The following is a 19,983-nucleotide window of genomic DNA, read 5'->3' on the forward strand; positions in this document are numbered from 1 at the left end:
GACATAGGGGTATTCTTCGCCAGTGATTCCCAAACAGGGTGCCTCCAGCTGTTGCTAAATTCCCAGCATGCCTGGACAGTCAGTGGCTGTCCGGAAATGCTGGGAGTTGTTGTTTTGCAACAGCTGGAGGCTCCATTTTGGAAACACTGCCATACAATACGGTTTTCATTTTATTGGGGGGGACAGTGTAAGGGGGTGTATATGTAGTGTTTTACTCTTTATTAGGTGTTAGTGTAGTGTAGTGTTTTTAGGGTACATTTGCACTGGCGGGTTACGGTGAGTTTCCCGCTAGGAGTTTGAGCTGCGGCGAAAAAATTTGCCGCAGCCCAAACTTGAAGCAGGAAACTTACTGTAAGCCTGCCCGTGTGAATGTACCCTGTACGTTCACATGGGGGGGGGCAAACCTCCAGCTGTTTCAAAACTACAACTCCCAGCATGTACTGACAGACCGTGCATGCTGGGAGTTGTACTTTTGCAACAGCTGGAGGCACACTGGAAAACCTTCAGTTAGGTTCTGTTACCTAACTCAGCATTTTCTAACCAGTGTGCCTCCAGCTGTTGCAAAACTACAACTCCCAGCATGTACTGATCGCCAACGGGCATGCTGGGAGAAGTAGTTATGCAATAGCTGGAGGTACGCAACTACAACTCCCAGCATGCCGAGACAGCTGATTGCTGTTTGGACATGCTGGGATTTGCAGTTTTGCAACATCTGGAGGGCTACAGTTTAGGGGCCACTATATAGTGGTCTCAAACTGTAGCCCTCCAGCTGTTGCAAAACTACATATTCCAGCATGCCCAAACAACTGTCTGGGCATGCTGGGAGTTGTAGTTTTGCAACATCTGGAGGGCTACAGTTAGAGACCACTGTATAATGGTCTCAAACTGTACCCTCCAGATGTTGCTAGGAAACTCACCGGCTTCCGTCGGATCCAGGCGCACGTCATCGCCGCCCGCCGATCTCCGTCGCCTGCAGCCTCCGACGCCCGCCCGGATCGGTAAGTGGATCTTCGGCGCCGGTCCCTGTCATTTCCCCGCCTATTGTGGGAGGGCAGGACAGGGAAAACAAAAGTAAACCCCCCCCCCCCCCCCCAGATCTGCTATTGGTGGTCGCGTCTAGACCACCAATGGCAGGGATAGGAGGGGTGGCACGCGTGCCACCTCACTTCAATCGCTTCAGGGGGATTGTGGGTGTCTTAAACACCTGCGATCCCCCTACATTCCGGGTCACCGGGTCGCTATAGACCCGTAATGACCCGGAATCGCGCAAATCGCAAGTGTGAATTCACTTGCGATTTGCCGCGATCGCCGACATGGGGGGGTCTGATGACCCCCCTGGGCATTTGCACGGGATGCCTGCTGAATGATTTCAGCAGGCATCCCGCTCCGATCCCCGCCCGGCGCACAGCGGGGACCGGAACTGCCCATGATGTAACTGTACGTCCCTGGTCCTTAAGACCCAGGGTGTCGGGACGTACCGTTACGTCATGGGTCCTGAACGGGTTAAATGATGGGTCGCATGATTAGTTATACATAAAACAAACATTTACATTAAACAATAACAAATAAACACAAACTAGAGAAACCATAAGCACTTTGGAAAAGTGTAAATGTTATCATATTAATATTAAAAAGGAGTACTGCAGCCATAGACACTCATCCTGCAGATAGGGGATAAGTGTCTGATCGATGGGGGTCCGAACACTGGGACCCGTCGCGATCTCTTGTACGGGGCCCTGGTTCTGCCTCAGCTCTCCCATGCAGGAGGTGTGTTGGCCGCCGCATGAAGCCGCGGCCGACACCCCCCCTCTCCATGTATCTCTATGGGAGAGGCGGAGATGCGACTGTATAGAGCTGTATGGAGGGGGCGTGTCGTCGAGCTCAGTGAGGTCAAGGACACTACATTAGCCGTGTTATAAGAACTCACTTCACATGTCAGCAGGGCCATTACTACAACCATTTTATTATTTTGTTTCTGGGTCACTGTAACAGCCGCGCTCCGGCCAGACACGCTGGCCGGTAGTCATGTCTTTGTCATGTTGCTGGCGGGACTGGCGCCCGCATGTGAATCCCAGCCCGTCACTCACCTGCCTCAGCCACTGCCTCACTGTGTTCCTGTCCTCACAGCTCTGGTGTGCGCGCCCGAGCCTTCTAGGGCGTGCGCGCATGCTGGAGCTCTGTTTCTTAAAGGGTCAGTGCCCAATTTATTAAAGTGATTACACCTGTCCCCTGGTCCATATATTCCTGCTCCTCCCTTGCTTCCCTGCTGGATCTTTAGGACCTCTTAAGGATGCAGCCCCCCCCCCCCCCCCCCCCCCCCCCTTTTTTTTTTTTTTTGCAATTATGACCACCGTCACTTTACGAATTAATAACGCGAAAATGCTTTTACCGAATATTCTGATTCTGAGATTGTTTTTTCGTGACATATTCTACTTTATTTTAGTGGTAAATTTTCGGCGTTACTTGCATCCTTTTTTGGTGAAAAATCCCAAAATTTCATGAAAATTTTGAACATTTTTCATTTTTCTAACTTTGAAGCTCTCTAATTGTAAGGAAAATGGATATTCCATATACATTTTATTTTTCTTCACAAACACAATATGTCCACTTTATGTTGGCATCATAAAATGGACATATTTTTGCTTTTTGAAAAAATTAGAGGGCTTCAAAGTAGAGAAGCAATTTTCAAAAATGTCATGAAAATTGCTAAATCTGAAGGGACAGATGTTACAGAACTACAACTCCCAGCATGCCTGGGCAGTCAAGGCATGCTGAGAGTTGTAGTTTGGCAACATCTGGAGGGCTACTGTTTGGGCACCACTGTAATAGTGGTCTCCAAACTGTGACCCTCCAGATGTTGCAAAACTACAACTCCCAGCATGCCCAGACAGACATCATCTTTTGCAGGTACGGCCTCCATCTTCTTCCCAGAGCCCCTTGACATCCAGGGGCGGGCAGAACGGGGGGTTGCCATGGCAACCCCCTGTCCTGCGCTGCCATTGGTCAGAACTCCGTTCTGAGTAATGGCAGGGGATAGGAGGAGATCGCAGCCTTGCGACCTCACTCCAATCCTTTAGGCTGATCGGGGGTGTTGCTGACAACTCCGATCAGCCCTATTTTCCGGGTGATCGGGTCACCAGAGACCCGATCAGCCCGGAATTGGAGAAAATCGCATGTCTGAATTGACATGTGATTTTCTCCGATCGCCGACATGGGGGGGGGGGGGTCTCAGGACCCCCCTGGGCGATGTGCCAGGGTGCCTGCTGAATGATTTCAGCAGGCATCCGTCTCCGGTCCCCAACCGGCTAGCGGTGGGGACCGGATTTCCCATGGGTGTATGGATACGCCCTCGGTCCTTAAGGGCTCGGAATGCAGTCCTGAAGAGGTTAAGCGCTGTGGAATCTGTAGGCACTATATAAATAAATAATAAAATAAATAATAATAATCTTTGGGAGTCTATGCCATAGTGAAGTCCTGTATTTCTGCTGCTGTGTCTTGTTCCTTGTTGCCTGCCTTTCCTGTATCTGTGTACCTGCCCTGACCTTCTGCCACATCCTGCCAGTGTCCTTCCGTGCCATGCCCCCCCCCCCCCCAGCTACCCGTCTGGAAGAGTCGTGCCCGAGGTAGACCTTGCTCCCTGGCACGGCTCAAGTCTCTATCCACACGGGTCCAGAGAACAGAGAATCCATGACCTGCTGTACTCCTGCCGTGATTCCTAACAACAGTCACATGATCAATTCTACATAAAGGAGGAGATTTATCAAAACCTGTCCAGTGGAAAAGTTGCTGAGTTGCCCATAGCAACCAATCAGATCACTACTTTAATTTTTGCAGAGGCCTTGTTAAAAATGAAAGAAGCGATCTGATTGGTTGCTATGGGTAATTCAGCAACTTTTCCTCTGGACAGATTTTGATAAATCTCTCCTAAAATAAATAAATCTAAACAATAACACATAAACACATTCCTCCAGTAACTACAAGCACTTTACATTTCAGCGGAGCCATTACTAGCTATTATATTATTAGTCAATTGTTGGGTCACATGACCATTTATATACAAAAAATAAATACATATAAACAATAAAATAAAAACACAAACTACAGAAACTACAAGCACTTTAAATGTCAGCAGAGTCCTTACTAGCTAGAACAATTTTATTATCATGTCATTAATTTCTGGGTCACATGATCATTTATACTTTAAATAAATGAATGAATGAATGAATGAATAAATATAAACAATAAATAATACCTATAAACACTTTGGATGTAATTCACTGCTGGGACACTTATTTATTTACTTATTTATATTAATATTATTTAATTGTTTGGTCACATGATCATTTATACATAACATAATTAAATAAATATAAACAATAAATAATACCTATAAGCACTTTGGATGTTTAATCACTGCTTGGACACATTTATTTATTCATATATATTAATATTATTTAATTGTTTGGTCACATGATCATTTATACATAACATAATTAAATAAATATAAACAATAAATAATACCTATAAGCACTTTGGATGTTTAATCACTGCTTGGACACATTTATTTATTCATATATATTAATATTATTTAATTGTTTGGTCACATGATCATTTATACATAACATAAATAAATAAATATAAACAATAAATAATAACTATAAGCACTTTGGATGTACATCACTGCTGGGACGCTTATATTATCATCTTATTATTTAATTGTTTGGTCACATGATCATTTATGCATAAAATAAATAAATATAAACAATAAACAATACCTATAAGCACCTTGAATGTAATTCACTGCTGGGACACTTATATTATCATCTTATTATTTAAAGGGGTACTCCGGTGGGAAACTTTTTTTTTTTTTTTTTTATCAACTGGTACCAGAAAGTTATACAGATTTGTAAATTACTTCTATTAAAAAAATCTTAATCCTTCCAGTACTTATTAGCTGCTGAATACTACAGAGGAAATTATTTTCTTTTTGGAACACAGAGCTCTCTGCTGACATCATGACCACAGTGCTCTCTGCTGACACCTCTGTCCATTTTAGGAACTGTCCAGAGTAGGAGAAAATCCCCATAGAAAACATATGCTGCTCTGGACAGTTCCTAAAATGGACAGAGATGTCAGCAGAGAGCACTGTGCTCGTGATGTCAGCAGAGAGCTCTGTGTTCCAAAAAAGAAAACCATTTCCTCTGTAGTATTCAGCAGCTACTAAGTACTGGAAGGATCAAGATTTTTTAATCGAAGTCATTTACAAATCTGTTAAACTTTCTGGCACCAGTTGATTTCAAAATGTAAAAAAAAAAAAAAAAAGTTTTCCACCGGAGTACCCCTTTAATTGTTTGGACACATGATCATTTATACATAATATAAATAAATAAATATAAACAATGACAATACCTATAAGCACCTTGGATGTAATTCACTGCTGGGACACTTTTTATTTATTTATTTATTAATTTATATTATTTAATTGTTTGGTGACATGATCATTTATACATAAAATAAATAAATATAAACAATAAACAATAATTATAAGCACTTTTGGATGTAAATCACTGCTGGGACACTTTTATATTATCATCTTATTATTTAATTGTTTGGTCACATGATCATTTATACATAAAATAAATAAATATATATATACAATAAACAAATAACTATAAGCACTTTGGATGTAAATCACTGCTGGGACACTTATATTATCATCTTATCATTTAATTGTTTTGTCACATGATCATTTATACATAAATAAATATAAACAATAACTATAAGCACTTTGGATGTACATCACTGCTGGGACGCTTATATAATCATCTTATCATTTAATTGTTTGGTCACATGATCATGATACATCATCTATACATGAAATAAATAGAAACAAGAACCATAAGCAACTTCATCTCTCAGCATGGCCATCACTAAAACAACAACAACAACAACAAAAAAACAATTGTATTAATTATACCATTACTCAATTGTTGGGTCACATGATCATTTATGCATAATTATAAATAATTCTATACAGTAACTATAAGCAGTTTCTATGTAAAGCACTACTGGGGCCATTTTTATTGTGATTTTATTCATTTTATTTGGGTCATGTGATCATTTATACATAAAAAATAAAAATCATATAAACAGAATGGAGTCATTAAATATTCTATCAGTGCTTCCCCAGCCAATGTGCATACAGCTGTTGCAAAAACTACAACTCCCAGCATGCCCGGACAGCCTTCGGCTGTCCGGGCATGCTGGGAGTTGTAGTTTTTGCAACAGCTGGAGGCACATTGGTTCAAAAAAAATAAACAGTGCTATATTGTCAGTGTGTTTGTGGAGCAGATTCCTCCTGTGGCATCCTTGGCAGAGGGAACCCTTGTGCCTCACTACGCATGCCCCCTGCCTCCTCCTACAATCCATATGGAGAGCTGGGCTATGTGAAGGGGGATTTCTGGGCTGTATGGAGGGGTTTTCCTTGCATGTTCTCCCATAGATGAGTAGCATGCATTGGCCTGCACCAGGCTGCTCCATTATTCCAGGCACATTATTCCTGGGCAGGCTGGCAGCTGGCAGGGCACAATGAGGGGGGTTCTCAGCAGCAGCAGCACAGACGCATCAGCTGCCATTTCCCCTGTGCAGCTCTGCCCTCCATCTTCCTGCTAAATCTCCCTGGCTCTGGGCTCTCCCTGTGGATTCTTCTTCTTCTTCTTCTTCTTTTTATTTCTTATCTTCCCCTCCCTCCCTAAATCGACCTAATTCTTATGTGGTTTGCTGCATCAAGGCAGGGATGAGAATCTGCAAGATGGTGAGGGTGGCAAGTGTGTTGGGTTTGGTGATGCTGAGCGTTGCCCTCCTCATCCTGTCCCTCATCAGCTATGTGTCCCTGAAGAAGGACAACATCTTCACCACCCCTAAGTATGCCAGTGCTGGGGGTCCCAGGATGTACATGTTCCATGCAGGATTCAGGTATGTAGCACATTGATACATTGTATCAGGGGGGAGGGGGAGGGAGGGGGTTACATTGTATCAATGGGATCTGCTCAGTGTACTCAATGTAGGGTGAGCAGAGGGAGTCTCTGAGGGAGGAGGAGGCCTTCAGGAACTGTATGGCACCTATAGATATTTGCTGCTTTGGCACTGCTGAGATTGTACATCATGGTACCTGCCTCATATATATTCCAGGGCCATCATCCTGGCGCAGGCGCACATGTGGGGAGTTCTGTGCACTCATCATATGATGCAGAGTGATGTTCTAATGAGCAGCTTCTCCCAGGTGACATCATGAAGGAGTTAACCCTTTCCTTGTTGCAATTTTTTTTTTTTTTTGCATTGTTATGGGATCATGTGATGTAATAGGTGGGTAGTGAATGCTGAATTGGAAAGTACAGTGTTTCCCCAACCAGGGTGCCTTCAGCTATTGCAATACTACAACTCCCAGCATGTCTCTGTGAGTAATTAGAACAGTGTTCTCCAATCTGTGGCTCTTTAGCTGATGCAAAACTACAACTCCCATCATTCCCTGGCAGGCTTTGCAGGAGATGGAGAGTCACAGGCTGGGTAACACTCATTTAGAGTTTATATTAAAGTCATCCAGCTGTTCTTTAAAGCAGTGCTTCCCAACTGGGGTGCCTCCAGCTGTTGCAAAACTACAACTCCCAGCATTCCTTTGGGTGTAGTTTGACAAAAGCTTGAGGCGCACTGGTTGGGAAACAGTCCCTGTGCAGCAAAGTGGAACACAGGAATCTTGGAAAGCTGGATGGATATGGTTGTAGGAGTTGGATAGCACCCAGCTTTCTTTGACACAGATGTAACTCAGAAGATACTTGTTACACAGTTTTTTCCAACAATAGTGCCTCCAGGTGTTGCAAAACGACAACTCCCAGCGGGCCGGGACAGCCTTTGGCTGGCTGGGAGCGTTTTTTTTTGCAACAGCTGGAGGCACCCTGGTTGGGAAACACTGGGATAACAGACGTGGAGTAGAGAGGAGATGCTGCTGTCCTAGGTGCTGATTCCTGTCTGATAAAGTCACTAGATTATAGTAGATCAGTAGTCTCCAAACTGTGGACCTCCAGAAGTTGCCAAACTACAACTCCAGGCATGCTGGGAGATTTAGTTTTGCAACATCTAGAGGCCCACAGTTGGGAGACCACTGTTATAGATCTCCAACCTGTGTCTCTATGGCTGTTGCACAACTACAACTTACAGTTTTCAGGGCATGCTGGGATTTATAGTTCTGCAATAGCTGTAGGGCCATGGGTTGCATGCCAGTGTTGGAAGCAGAGGAGGATCATAAGGCATAGGGGTCATGAGTTCTGCTTGCTGCTGATACTGTATCTGGTGTGTAGACATCAAAAGGACATTTCCCATAAAAAAAAAATTGTCAGCATAACAATCTGTCTGTCGCAAAACTACACCTCCCATCATGCCCTGAGAGATGTAGGTTTTGCAGGAGCTGGAGAGTAACAGGTTGGAGAACACTGATTTAGAGTTCATTTAAAAGTCATCTAGTTATTCCTTAAGGCAGTGCATCCCAAATCAGGGTGCCTCCAGGTGTTGAAAAACTACAACCCCCAGGACAGCCTTTGACAGCCTGGACATGCCCAGACAGCCTTTGGCTGGGTGTTGTAGCTTTGCAAAATCTGGAGGCACACTGGTTGGGATACACTGACTTAAGTGTCAAATATGCTTAAGTTCTATTTAGTTACAGGAGCAGAAGAAATGTACACAGAAATCTAGGAAAGCTGGATAGATATGATTGTAGGAGTTGCATAGCACCCAGCTTTCCTTGACCCTAGTTACAGCTTAACGCAGTGTTTCCCAACCAGGGTGCCTCCAGCTGTTGCAAAACTATAACTCCTAGCATGTCCGGATAGCCTCACCTACTGACACTTATGACCTTATGTATAATCAGGGCTGGCCCTACCATGGGACCCGGTGGGACCCAGGCGGCACTTTTCATGGGCGGCACTTTGCTGCTCCTTTTTTTGCACCACCTAGGTCCATGGTGGGGCCGGCCCTGCCACTGCGCAGCCGCTGCTCACTGTTCTAAAGTGGTCGCGGTGCCGGCGCAGCCCAAGCTGTTTAATAGTGCAGCGGCCACTTTAACATAGCGAGCCTGCGGCCGGCCAGGCCCCGTCTGACGAGGGATATGGTGCTGCGCAGGCCAGGTGAGTTTGTGTGTGTCTCTCTGTCTGAAACTGCTACCTAATGTGGGGAAACTATGCTACGTAATGTGGGGAAACTGTTACCTAACGTGGGGAAACTATGCTGCCTAATGTGGGGAAACGATGCTACCTAATGTGTGGAAACGATGCTACATAATGTGAGGAAACTATGCTACCTAATGTGGGGAATCTATGCTACCTAATTTGGGGGGAACTATGCTACCTAATGTGGGGAACATATGTTGCCTAATGTGGGAAAACTATGCTACCTAATGTGGGGAAATTATGCTACCTAATGTGGGGAATCTATGCTACCTAATGTGGGGAAACTATGCTAACTTATGTGAGGAAACTATGCTACCTAATGTGTGGAAACTATGCTACCTAATGTGAGAAAACTGCTACCTAATGTGGGGAAATTATGCTACCTAATGTGGGGAATCTATGCTACCTAATGTGGGGAAACTATGATAACTTATGTGAGGAAACTATGCTACCTAATGTGGGGAATCTATGCTACCTAATGTGAGGAAACTGTGCTACCTAATGTGGGGAAACTATGCTACCTAATGTGAGGAAATTATGCTACCTAATGTGGGGAAACTGTGCCACTTAATGTGGGGAATCTATGCTACCTAATGTGGGGGAACTATGCTAACTAATGTGAGGAAACCTTGCTACCTAATGTGGGGAAATTATGCTACTTACTGTGGGGAAACTATGCTTTTTTTTTCCTTGGGGGGGGGGGGGGGGGGGCAGCATTTCACTCTTGGACCCAGGCAGCACAATGTCTTGGGCTGGCCCTGTGTATAATATTCAATATAATTTGAGTATTATACTATTGCACATTCCAGGAATCCAGGGGTGTGGATGTGCTTAGAGGTGTGTCTGGCAAGCTTGCTGACTGTTTGCAATAACAAAAAGCTTTTGTCCTCATATCCCAACCCCATATCTCGTCCTTATATCCTGTTCTCATATCCCGTCCTCATTTTCCATCCTCAGGTGGGGCTGTGTTGTGATGAAGATATTGTAAGCCGAAAATAAAAGGGGGCGTGGCTTTGTGAGAGTGGGTGTGATTTGCCAGCCGGACCAATACATAAAAAGGGTGGAAAATAAAAGGGGAGTTGCTTAAAGGAGCGTTACTTTGCTAGATGAGGCATGGCATGTTGTGAGGGTGTGGCTTGCTAGCTGATTTGCCGCAGTTACCAGGAGATGCAGAGCTGGAGCTTGTGGAGTAAGGTACCAGAAGTACCATATACTTGCATTGGACTTGAAATAAAAAACCCTATCCTTCACATAAGGGGGTAGGATAGGATTAATTTAACTATCATATTTTTTTTATTTGACATATAAGTAACATGTGACCAAGAATTATCTAAATATCTCCAGCCATTTAAAAGTTATGCTGGAACATATAATTCCCATAGATTTGCATGGGACTTTAAACAAAAACCCAGACCCGGGCTAAAAAATAGAATAGTTAATTTAATCCTAACCTACCCATTCTATTTTTTAGCGGACATATAAGTAACATGTGGCCAAGTATAATCGAAATAACTCCAGCTGTTTGGAAGTTATGCAGTAACATACATATCCCATAGACTTGTATGGGACTTTAAACAAAAACTCTGACCTTCGCAAATGAGGGTGAGTAAGGGTGATGTGTACCAAGTGGAAATGGAAATATCTTTAGCTGTTTGGAAGTGATGGGGAAACATACACACATTGAGATATATATATATATACAGTCATGTTGGCACCCCTGAAATTTTCCTAGAAAATGAAGTATTTCTCACAGAAAAGGATTGCAGTAACATGTGTTTTGCTATATACATGTTTATTCCCTTTGTGTGTATTGGAACTGAACCAAAAAAGGGAGGAAAGAGAGCAAATTGGACATTATGTCCCACCAAACTCCAAAAATAGGTTTGACAAAATTATTGGCACCCTTTAAAAATTGTAGAAAAATAAGATTGTTTCAAGCATGTGATGCTCCTTTTAACTCATCTGGGGCAGGTAACAGGTGTGGGCTATATAAAAATCACACCTGAAAGCAGATAAAAAGGAGAGAAGTTCACTTAGTCTTTGCATTGTGTGTCTGTGTGCCACACTAAGCATGGACAACAGAAAGAGGAGAAGAGAACTGTCTGAGGACTTGAGAACCTCAATCTCAAGGTTACAAGTCCATCTCCAGAGATCTAGATTTGCCTTTGTCCACAGTGCGCTACACAAAGTTTGCAATCCATGGCACTGTAGCTAATCTCTCTGGGCATGGATGGAGGAAAAAATTGATGAAAGGTGTCAACGCAGGATAGTCTGGATGGTGGATAAGCAGCCCCAAACAAGTTCCAAATATATTAAAGCTGTCCTGTAGGCTCAGGGAGCATCATTGTCAGCGTGAACTATCTGTTGACATTTAAATGAAATGAAACGCTATGGCAGGAGACCCAGGAGGACCCCACTGCTGACACAGAGACATTTAAAAGCAAGGCTACATTTTGCAAAAATTTACTTGAGTAAGCCAAAATCCTTCTGGGAAAACATCTTGTGGACAGATGAGACCAAGATAGAACTTTTTGGTAAAGCACATCATTCTACTGTTTACCGAAAACTGCTGCCTTTGGCACTGGGTGCCTTGAATGTGTGCAAGGCATCATGAAATCTGAGGATTACCAACGGATTTTGGGTCGCACTGTACAGCCCAGTGTCAGAAAGCTGGGTTTGCATCCAAGATGTCAGGTCTTGCAACAGGACAATGACCCAAACATATGTCAAAAATCACCCAGAAATGGATGGCAACAAAGTGCTGGAGAGTTCTGAAGTGGTAGCAATGAGTCCAGATCTAAATCCCATTGAACGCCTGTGGAGAGATCATAAAATTGCTGTTGGGAAAAGGCGCCTTCCAATAAGAGAAACCTGGAGCAGTTTGCAAAGGAAGAGTGGTCCAACATTCCGGCTGAGAGGTGTAAGAAGCTTATTGATGTTTATAGGAAGCGACTGATTTCAGTTATTTTTTCCAAAGGGTGTGCAACCAAATATTACGTTTCTGCAATCCTTTTCTGTGAGAAATACTTCATTTTCTAGAAACATTTCAGGGTGCCAACATTTACGGCCATGACTGTATATATAGATAGATAGATAGATAGATAGATAGATAGATAGATATAGATATATAGATTATCATTATGTACTTCATTTCTCACTATTATCAAGACCTTTTCTTGCAGTCAGTGAACAGAAACCTTCTCCTTCTTGTTTGCATTTAAAGGTAGAGCACTTGGCTAGGCCTCTCAGCTCAGGGTTTGCTACAATTGTATCCTGTCTAGGAAGTCTGTGAGAACAAAACTGTCCCGATGATTTGCTACAATGTATCACTGGAGCCATTTACTGGGAATCCAGCCTTTGTGGCTCAGAGTTGCCTAGACAGGATACAATTGTAGCAAACTCTCTACTGTGGGAAGCCTTATACAGTATGGGTTTTCAGCCTTTTGATGTAGGGAAGAATGTTCCCATTTAGTGTCAGTAAAATCTTGCGAGGAATAAAAAAAATTTGTCCAAAAGTTTTAAAACTCAACATTTAGACTGGCACCATGCCCATAACTGTGGAACTGATACATTGACATACTGATACTGTTTCAGAGGTTATGAGGTTGACATTTTGGCTATTCGCTATTGTTGTAACATGGAGATGGGCATTGTGGCACTGTGGTCATTACTATGAGATTGGTATTATGGTTATGATTGTCAGATGTGAACTGTAATGGAAACTTCCAGATTGGCATTACAGCCAGCCTTAACAATCATACTGGAACTAAGGTCTTAGGTAAGACTGGCACATGGGCTGTAACTATCACTCTAAGACGTACATTATGGCCATGGGTATTGGAATAGTACAATGGTTATAACTAAGACTTGCAAAGAGGTCATGATTATGAGACTGGCACTATGGCTATGACTATAAAAGTGACACTATGACTAGTAAACTGGCACCATGGCTATGACTCTATGATTGGCACTGTGGCTATATCTATAAGACCGGCACTATGACCATGACTAAGAAATTAACAGTAAGGTGACTGGCACAACAGCTGTGTTAAACCAACTGAGGCTCTTGGTTGTTGGGAGACTGACAGTATGGCTCTGATACTATGGTTGTGACCATTGGACTAGCCCATTGCCAGGAGCATAAGAGGGGCAGTATAACCATTACTATAGGGGGTATATTATACAACAATAAGTATTTTCTTGAGGGTAAGACCAGGACTGGTTTGGCAAGGTGTAACCAGTGTATTTATGGGTAGGACATACATCTGACAATGATTTGGTACACAATGCCATATGTATTTGAGCTTCAATCTCTGGTTAAGGCAGGGCCAGAAAGGTTAAAATGGTAAATTCCAAAACAATATGAAGGTTGCGGTTGCCTCCAGGCCCAGGAACCTAATGGGCCAGTATGGTCTCTCTTTTCTATATGGGGAAACTAGAACTAAAAATAAGGCATTATAGCTAGTGGCCCTGTTACAGATTTAGTATCTTTTAATCAGAATGCTCAAAGATTTAATTGTATTTTACCTAATTGAACGCCCTGTGGTCATACCCTGGATACAAAGCAGCTGACCCCCGCCCCAAGCTGTGTAAAATTCACCTGCATTAGGATGGTAGTATCTGTAAATTGTCTTGGAGAAACGTGTAGATTCTTTGTATCTCAGGTCTGCTGCCCCCATCCCCCATTCTGTTCTTCATTGCAGTGCTTTAAGAGAACACACTGTAAAAATGCTGGTAATCTGGCATTTGGCAGCTGCTGTGCCTGTTTAGATTAAATGCGAGCACTTACCAGCAGCACGATCGCAATTATAGTCACGTGTATCATATAAATCCACTGGTTTGAGCAGATTAAGCTAAACAACTGGAGTGCTCCAGAGTAACACAAGTCATTGTGCAGGAACAGCTGGGGGCGAGCTTTTCCATGGCCACCAATTGCACTACAAGTGCAATTGCAAAAAGCGTTGCGAAATTATGATCAGATTATCATGCAGCTGCACAATGCGGCAGGTTATTACATCTTTTAGTGAATCAGCAGCAATTGTCAACTTCTATCGTAGAACAACAGTCTGAATGATCAGGACATGCTGAGAGTTGTAGGGACAGAGGTTGAAGAACGCTGTACTAAAGCAATGATCCCCAACTTGTGGCTCTCTAGTTGTTGCAAGACCACAACTCAAGATCGCAACTCAAGATCACAACTCAAGACTACAACTCAAGACCATAATTCAAGATCATGACTCACGAACACCACTCTAGACCACAACTCTAAACCACAACCCAAGACCACAACTCTAGACCACAACCCAAGACCACAACTCTAGACCACAACCCAAGACCACAACCCAAGACCACAACTCAAGATAACAACTCAAGACTACAACTCAAGACCACAACTCCAGACAGAGCATCGAGGTGGCATCAGTATGAGGAGACCATATATTGGCTAAATGTCACAGCCTGGAGTTGGCGGCTGCATATAGTGGCTGAATGACACAGCGTGGAGTTTTCGGCAGCATGATGAGAACATATAGTGGCTGAATAACACAGCGTGGAGGCGGCGGCAGCATGGAGACCATATAGTGGCTGAATGACACAGCCTAAAGGTGGCGGAAGCATGAGGAGACCATATAGTGGCTGAATGACAAAGCTTGGAGTTGGTGCCAGCATGCGGAGACCACATAGTGGCTGAATGACACAGCCTGGAGTTGGCGGCAGCATACAGTGGCTGAATGACACAGCGTGGAGTTTGTGGCAGCATGAGGAGAACATATAGAGGCTGAATGACACAGCGTGGAGGTGGCGGCAGCATGAGGAGAACATATAGTGGCTGAATTACACAGCGTGGAGTTTGTGGCAGCATAAAGTGGCTGAATGACACAGCCTGGAGGTGGCGGCAGCATGAGGAGATCATATAGTGCCTGAATGACACAGCGTGGAGATGGCAGCAGCATGAGGAGACCATATAGTGCCTGAATGACACAGCGTGGTGTTGGCGGCAGCATATAGTGGCTGACTGACACAGCCTGGAGGTGGCAGCAGCATGAGGAGACCATATAGTGGCTTAATGAGACAGCCTGGAGCTGTCATCAGCATGAGGAGAACATATGGTGACAGAATGAGACAGCCTGTAGGTGGCATCAGCAGCATCAGGAGTCCTGAAAGTCACCCGGTGTGGTAGGTGACAATACCAGTACCCGGTGACGAAAGTAGGTGAAAAAGGGATAACTTGGCCTCAGATGTGTGGCATCAGGCGGGTGGCTGGATCAGAATAGTAGCTGAGGCAGGTAGGCAGAAGAAAACGGTCTCCTTTGTAAAAGTGTTAGTGTGCACATGTAAGTATTGAGGATGTATTATATGCATTATGTAAAACGTAACTTTTAATAATATGCGTACGATAAAATAGGACCCCAATTTTTTTTTTTAATCAAACAAAAGGAAAGGTGTACAAAGGTCCACCTACACCACTGTCACGATGCCGGCTGGCGGGTAGTGGATCCTCTGTGCCAGAGAGGGATTGGCGTGGACCGTGCTAGTGGATCGGTTCTAAGTCACTACTGGTTTTCACCAGAGCCCGCCGCAAAGCGGGATGGTCTTGCTGCGGCGGTAGTGACCAGGTCGTATCCACTAGCAACGGCTCAACCTCTCTGGCTGCTGAAGATAGGCGCGGTACAAGGGAGTAGACAGAAGCAAGGTCGGACGTAGCAGAAGGTCGGGGCAGGCAGCAAGGATCGTAGTCAGGGGCAACGGCAGGAGGTCTGGAACACAGGCTAGGAACATACAAGGAACGCTTTCACTGGCACAATGGCAACAAGATCCGGCAGGGAAGTGCAGGGGAAGTGAGGTGATATAGGGAAGTGCACAGGTGAAGACACTAATTGGAATCACTGCGCCAATCAGCGGCGCAGTGGCCCTTTAAATCGCAAAGACCCGGCGCGCGCGCGCCCTAGGGAGCGGGGCCGCGCGCGCCGGGACAGGACCGAGGGAGAGCGAGTCAGGTACGGGAGCCGGGGTGCGCATCGCGAGCGGGCGCTACCCGCATCGCGAATCGCATCCCGGCTGGAAGCAGAATCGCAGCGCCCCGGGTCAGTGGATCCGACCGGAGCGCTGCAGCGGAGAGAGTGTAGCGAGCGCTCCGGGGAGGAGCGGGGACCCGGAGCGCTCGGCGTAACAACCACCAAGTATTGATGTGATGCAAAGAACTCTAAAAGGTGTTAGGGAACAACGTATTGTCCATTGTAACCAGTGGGGGTAAAAACTTCCCCTGTAAGGCCCTACTCTCACCCTATCAATTCCCTCTCTATCTATTTCCACCTAAATACCCTAGGAAATGACAGTGTTTGTAGGGGGAAATAGGGAGAGGTTCCTGTGTGGGGCCACCCTTTTTATGGCAAGTAACACTTGCCAAGAAGGAAATTAATAATGCGAGAGTAGAGCCTTACAGAAGAAGTTTTTCCCCCCACCGGTTACAATGGACCATATGTTGTTCCCTTCCACCTTTTAGAGGTCTTTGCATGACATGAATACTTGGTGGTATAGGTGGCACATGGTGTTTTTTGCACACTTTTCCTTTTGTTTGATTTAAAAAAAAACTTTGAGTACATATATTTTATCCTAAGAAAAGTTAAGTTTTTGCTAATGCATATCCTCAATACTTACTTGTGGTCTGATGTGGAGGAATGTCTGTAAATAGGAAGCAGCACCTTAAACATGTTTTGCACTATCTATATTTGTGAAGTGTTGGTGTAGCACCATGGTCAATCTACTCTGATGCATTAGGCATTGGTGGGTGGAAATCCTGGCTGACCCATGCCTGATTCATCTTCAAAAAGGTCAGTCTCTCCATATTTTTAATGGACAGACGAGTTCTCCTTGGGGTTACTATGGCCCCCACCACACTAAACACCCGTTCTGATGGCACACTACTGGCCAGGCAGGACAGCTTTTCCAGGGCAAACTCTGCTAGTTGCGGCCACAAATCAAGTTTGGCTGCCCAGAGTTCCAGTGGATCTTCAAGTTGTGTTGGCATGGTCATGTCAAGGTATGCCACCACCTACTGGTTCAGGTCCTGCTCCATGACTACCTGCTGCTGATGAGTTGCTTCACTATGAGGGTGAAGAAAGCTACTCATCAGCGTCTGTAGACTCATGGCAGTGGAAGGTGAGTGCAGAGGGCCCCCCAAGTCAGACCTGCGAGAGGTTGGACGATGGGCCAGATAGGCATCGGCTAACTGACTATGTAGGATGTCTCTGTTGTAGGTCAGTTTGTCCTCCCTCTTAGTGGGTGTGAAAAAGGCCCCCATTTTGTTCCGGTATCGAGGGTCCAATAAGGTGGAGTGCCAGAAGTCATTCCACTGCTGAATGGTGACAATTCGGCGGTCACTACGCAAGCAAGTGAGCATGCATCGTTCCATTTGTGCAAGTGACTCGGAGGGACTCCCTGCCTCCATCTCCACTGCATACTGCAATGGTGTGTCTGGGTCCTCTGTCTCGCCTTCCTCATTACCCTCTAGCTCCTCTAGCTGCTTCTGTTCTTACTCTACTGTCAGATTACTAGAAAAACCACCCATCTCGTGAAACCCAAACTGTGCTCCACTGTGCCCCTCTCCTTCCTCCTCCAGTTCAGCCCCCACAAGGCTCAGGTGGCCGTGAGATGTAGGCGCCACGTCTCCAGTGCCCTGAACTGCCATCTTTTCCAACATGTGTTGTAGGAAATGAAGCAGTGGAATGACGTTGTTAATCCTTGCGGTGTACGAGTGGCTGAAGTGCATGCAAAGTTTTCTTCCCATTGTTAGGATGTCTTGCAGATGGGGGGAAGACTTCAGGAACCGCTTGACAACCAGATTGAACACGTGTGCCATGCAGGGCGCATGGCTCAGGCTTCCTTGTTACAGCGCAGACCAAGATGTTCCTCCCGTTGTCACCATGGTTCCCATTTCCAGTTTTCGGGGAGTAAGCCATGATTCAATTTCTTTATGAATGACTTTTAGCAGTTCCTCCCCTGTGTGACGCCGTTCGCCAAGGCAAACCATGTGAGGAACAGCATGACACCGCCGTGCCCTGCACCCATTGTATGTTGAAGGGGCACTGAGACTTGTCCATTCAGTGGAGGCTGAGGAGACGGTGGAGGATGAGGAGGCGGAGTTCACAGGACCAACAATCGGAAGCTGTCCAAGTTGCTGTTGTAGCTGTGCAGGCCATAAAGGACATGTATTGTCCCTGCCCGTAGTTACAGCTCCACACGTTGGCTCTGCCATGCACTTTGGTACACACCGACAGGCTCCAGGACTGGCCCACCTTCTGTTCCATAAAATTGTGAAGGGCTGGTAGTGCCTTCTTTGCAAAGAAATGATGGCTTGGGACTCTCCACCTCAGCTTGGCACAAGCCATCAGTTCCCTGAAAGATGCAGAGTCCACCACTTGAAAAGGGAGGGACTGCAGCACCAGCAACTTGGACAGGAGCACATTCAGCTTCTGTGCAGTTGGATGAGTGGGCGCATACTGTTGTCTCTTGGACATGGCTTCGCCGATAGATTGCTGGCAGAATGACTGACTCGAAGTAGGAGGAGCAGGAGCATCTGGAGCAACAGAAGATGGCTATGACACACCTCCCTTCAGCTGAGGTGGTGGAGCCTTGGCTGGCTAAAACAGGGAGCGGCGTGCCACTGGGTGATGCAGCAGGCTGGACCACCACATTGATGCCACGGTTCTCCCAGGCCACTTTGTGGTGACGCTGCATATGTTGACGCAGGGCCTTGGTGCCAACATTGGGACCCTGGCCACGCTTCACCTTCTGCCGGCACATCTTGCATGTGGCCATGTTATCCTCCTCCGGATGCTTGATGAAAAACTGCCACACCACGAGTAGCTGATTTTCCCACCAACTGTCCTCACTGATTGACTACTACTGCCGCCGACTACAGGAACCCCTGTACCACTACCTCCGGGGAAGGTAAGCTGCCGCGAAGCAGGTGGTCTACCCCGGGCACATTTGGATCCAGACTTTCCACTTCTGTCACCATGCTGACTGCCAACCATGCTACTACCTTGCTATTTCAGCTGCTGCCTCACGGGTAACCTGCAACCCTCTTCTCCTGATGACGATGAAGCCCCTTCTGGACCCGGCTTCTAAGTGCGATCGGCTTCATCATCATCGAGTTGTGTCGGCTTTTCACTGATGTCCTCCTCAGGTTGCTCAACAGTGTCTGCTTCAGGAGTCTGAACGCTCGCAACACCACCTCCCACGCCACTCTCCTCATCGCTACTTGCCCGCCTAGCGGAGGAAGCGGCAGATGTCTTCTCCACTTCTTGGCTGGGCAGTAGCTGTTGACTGTCCTCTAGATCGTCCTCACTAAATAGTGGAGCTGAACCCACAGAATAAGATACTTCTGTAGGGGAGGGAACAGCATAGGACAAAGGCAATGGGAAGACACAGACTGCTCCCGGGCCATGCCAACTGAGGGTTGTGTCTGAGGAACCCACCGACTGTTGACTGGGGGTGTCAGATGTCACTTGTGATGAAATGAATGACCAAGTTAACCAATCGATGATGGCAGATGATTTGCTGGTCAAGACACGACCGTTAGCGGATACCGGGAGCTCAGGCCTCTCGCGGCATCTCCTGCTGCCACTTGCCCCTAGTCTGCTGGGACCTCTTCCTGATTCCTCTGTGCACGTCCTGGCACTTCTCTGCCTGACATACTAAGTGTGTATATGAGGGGAGTACAATACGCTCTACTACGCTTAAAACAGTATTTGTCTACAACATC

The 19,983-nt window shown here is 45.6% G+C and overlaps 1 protein-coding gene across 1 annotated transcript in view; it reads left to right on the forward strand.

The window, feature by feature from the left end:
* Positions 1-6,419: 6,419 nt before the first annotated feature.
* The window catches only part of ST8SIA3 (ST8 alpha-N-acetyl-neuraminide alpha-2,8-sialyltransferase 3), a 33,964-nt gene continuing 20,400 nt past the window's right edge, over positions 6,420-19,983 (forward strand). Inside the window, exon 1 of the mRNA XM_056544840.1 lies at positions 6,420-6,975. Coding sequence (XP_056400815.1) covers positions 6,797-6,975 — 179 coding nt within the window. The 5' untranslated portion in view covers positions 6,420-6,796. The remainder of the gene's footprint in view (positions 6,976-19,983) is intronic.

Source organism: Hyla sarda, chromosome 1 (assembly GCF_029499605.1).
Source record: "Hyla sarda isolate aHylSar1 chromosome 1, aHylSar1.hap1, whole genome shotgun sequence".
Classification (NCBI taxonomy): domain Eukaryota; kingdom Metazoa; phylum Chordata; class Amphibia; order Anura; family Hylidae; genus Hyla; species Hyla sarda.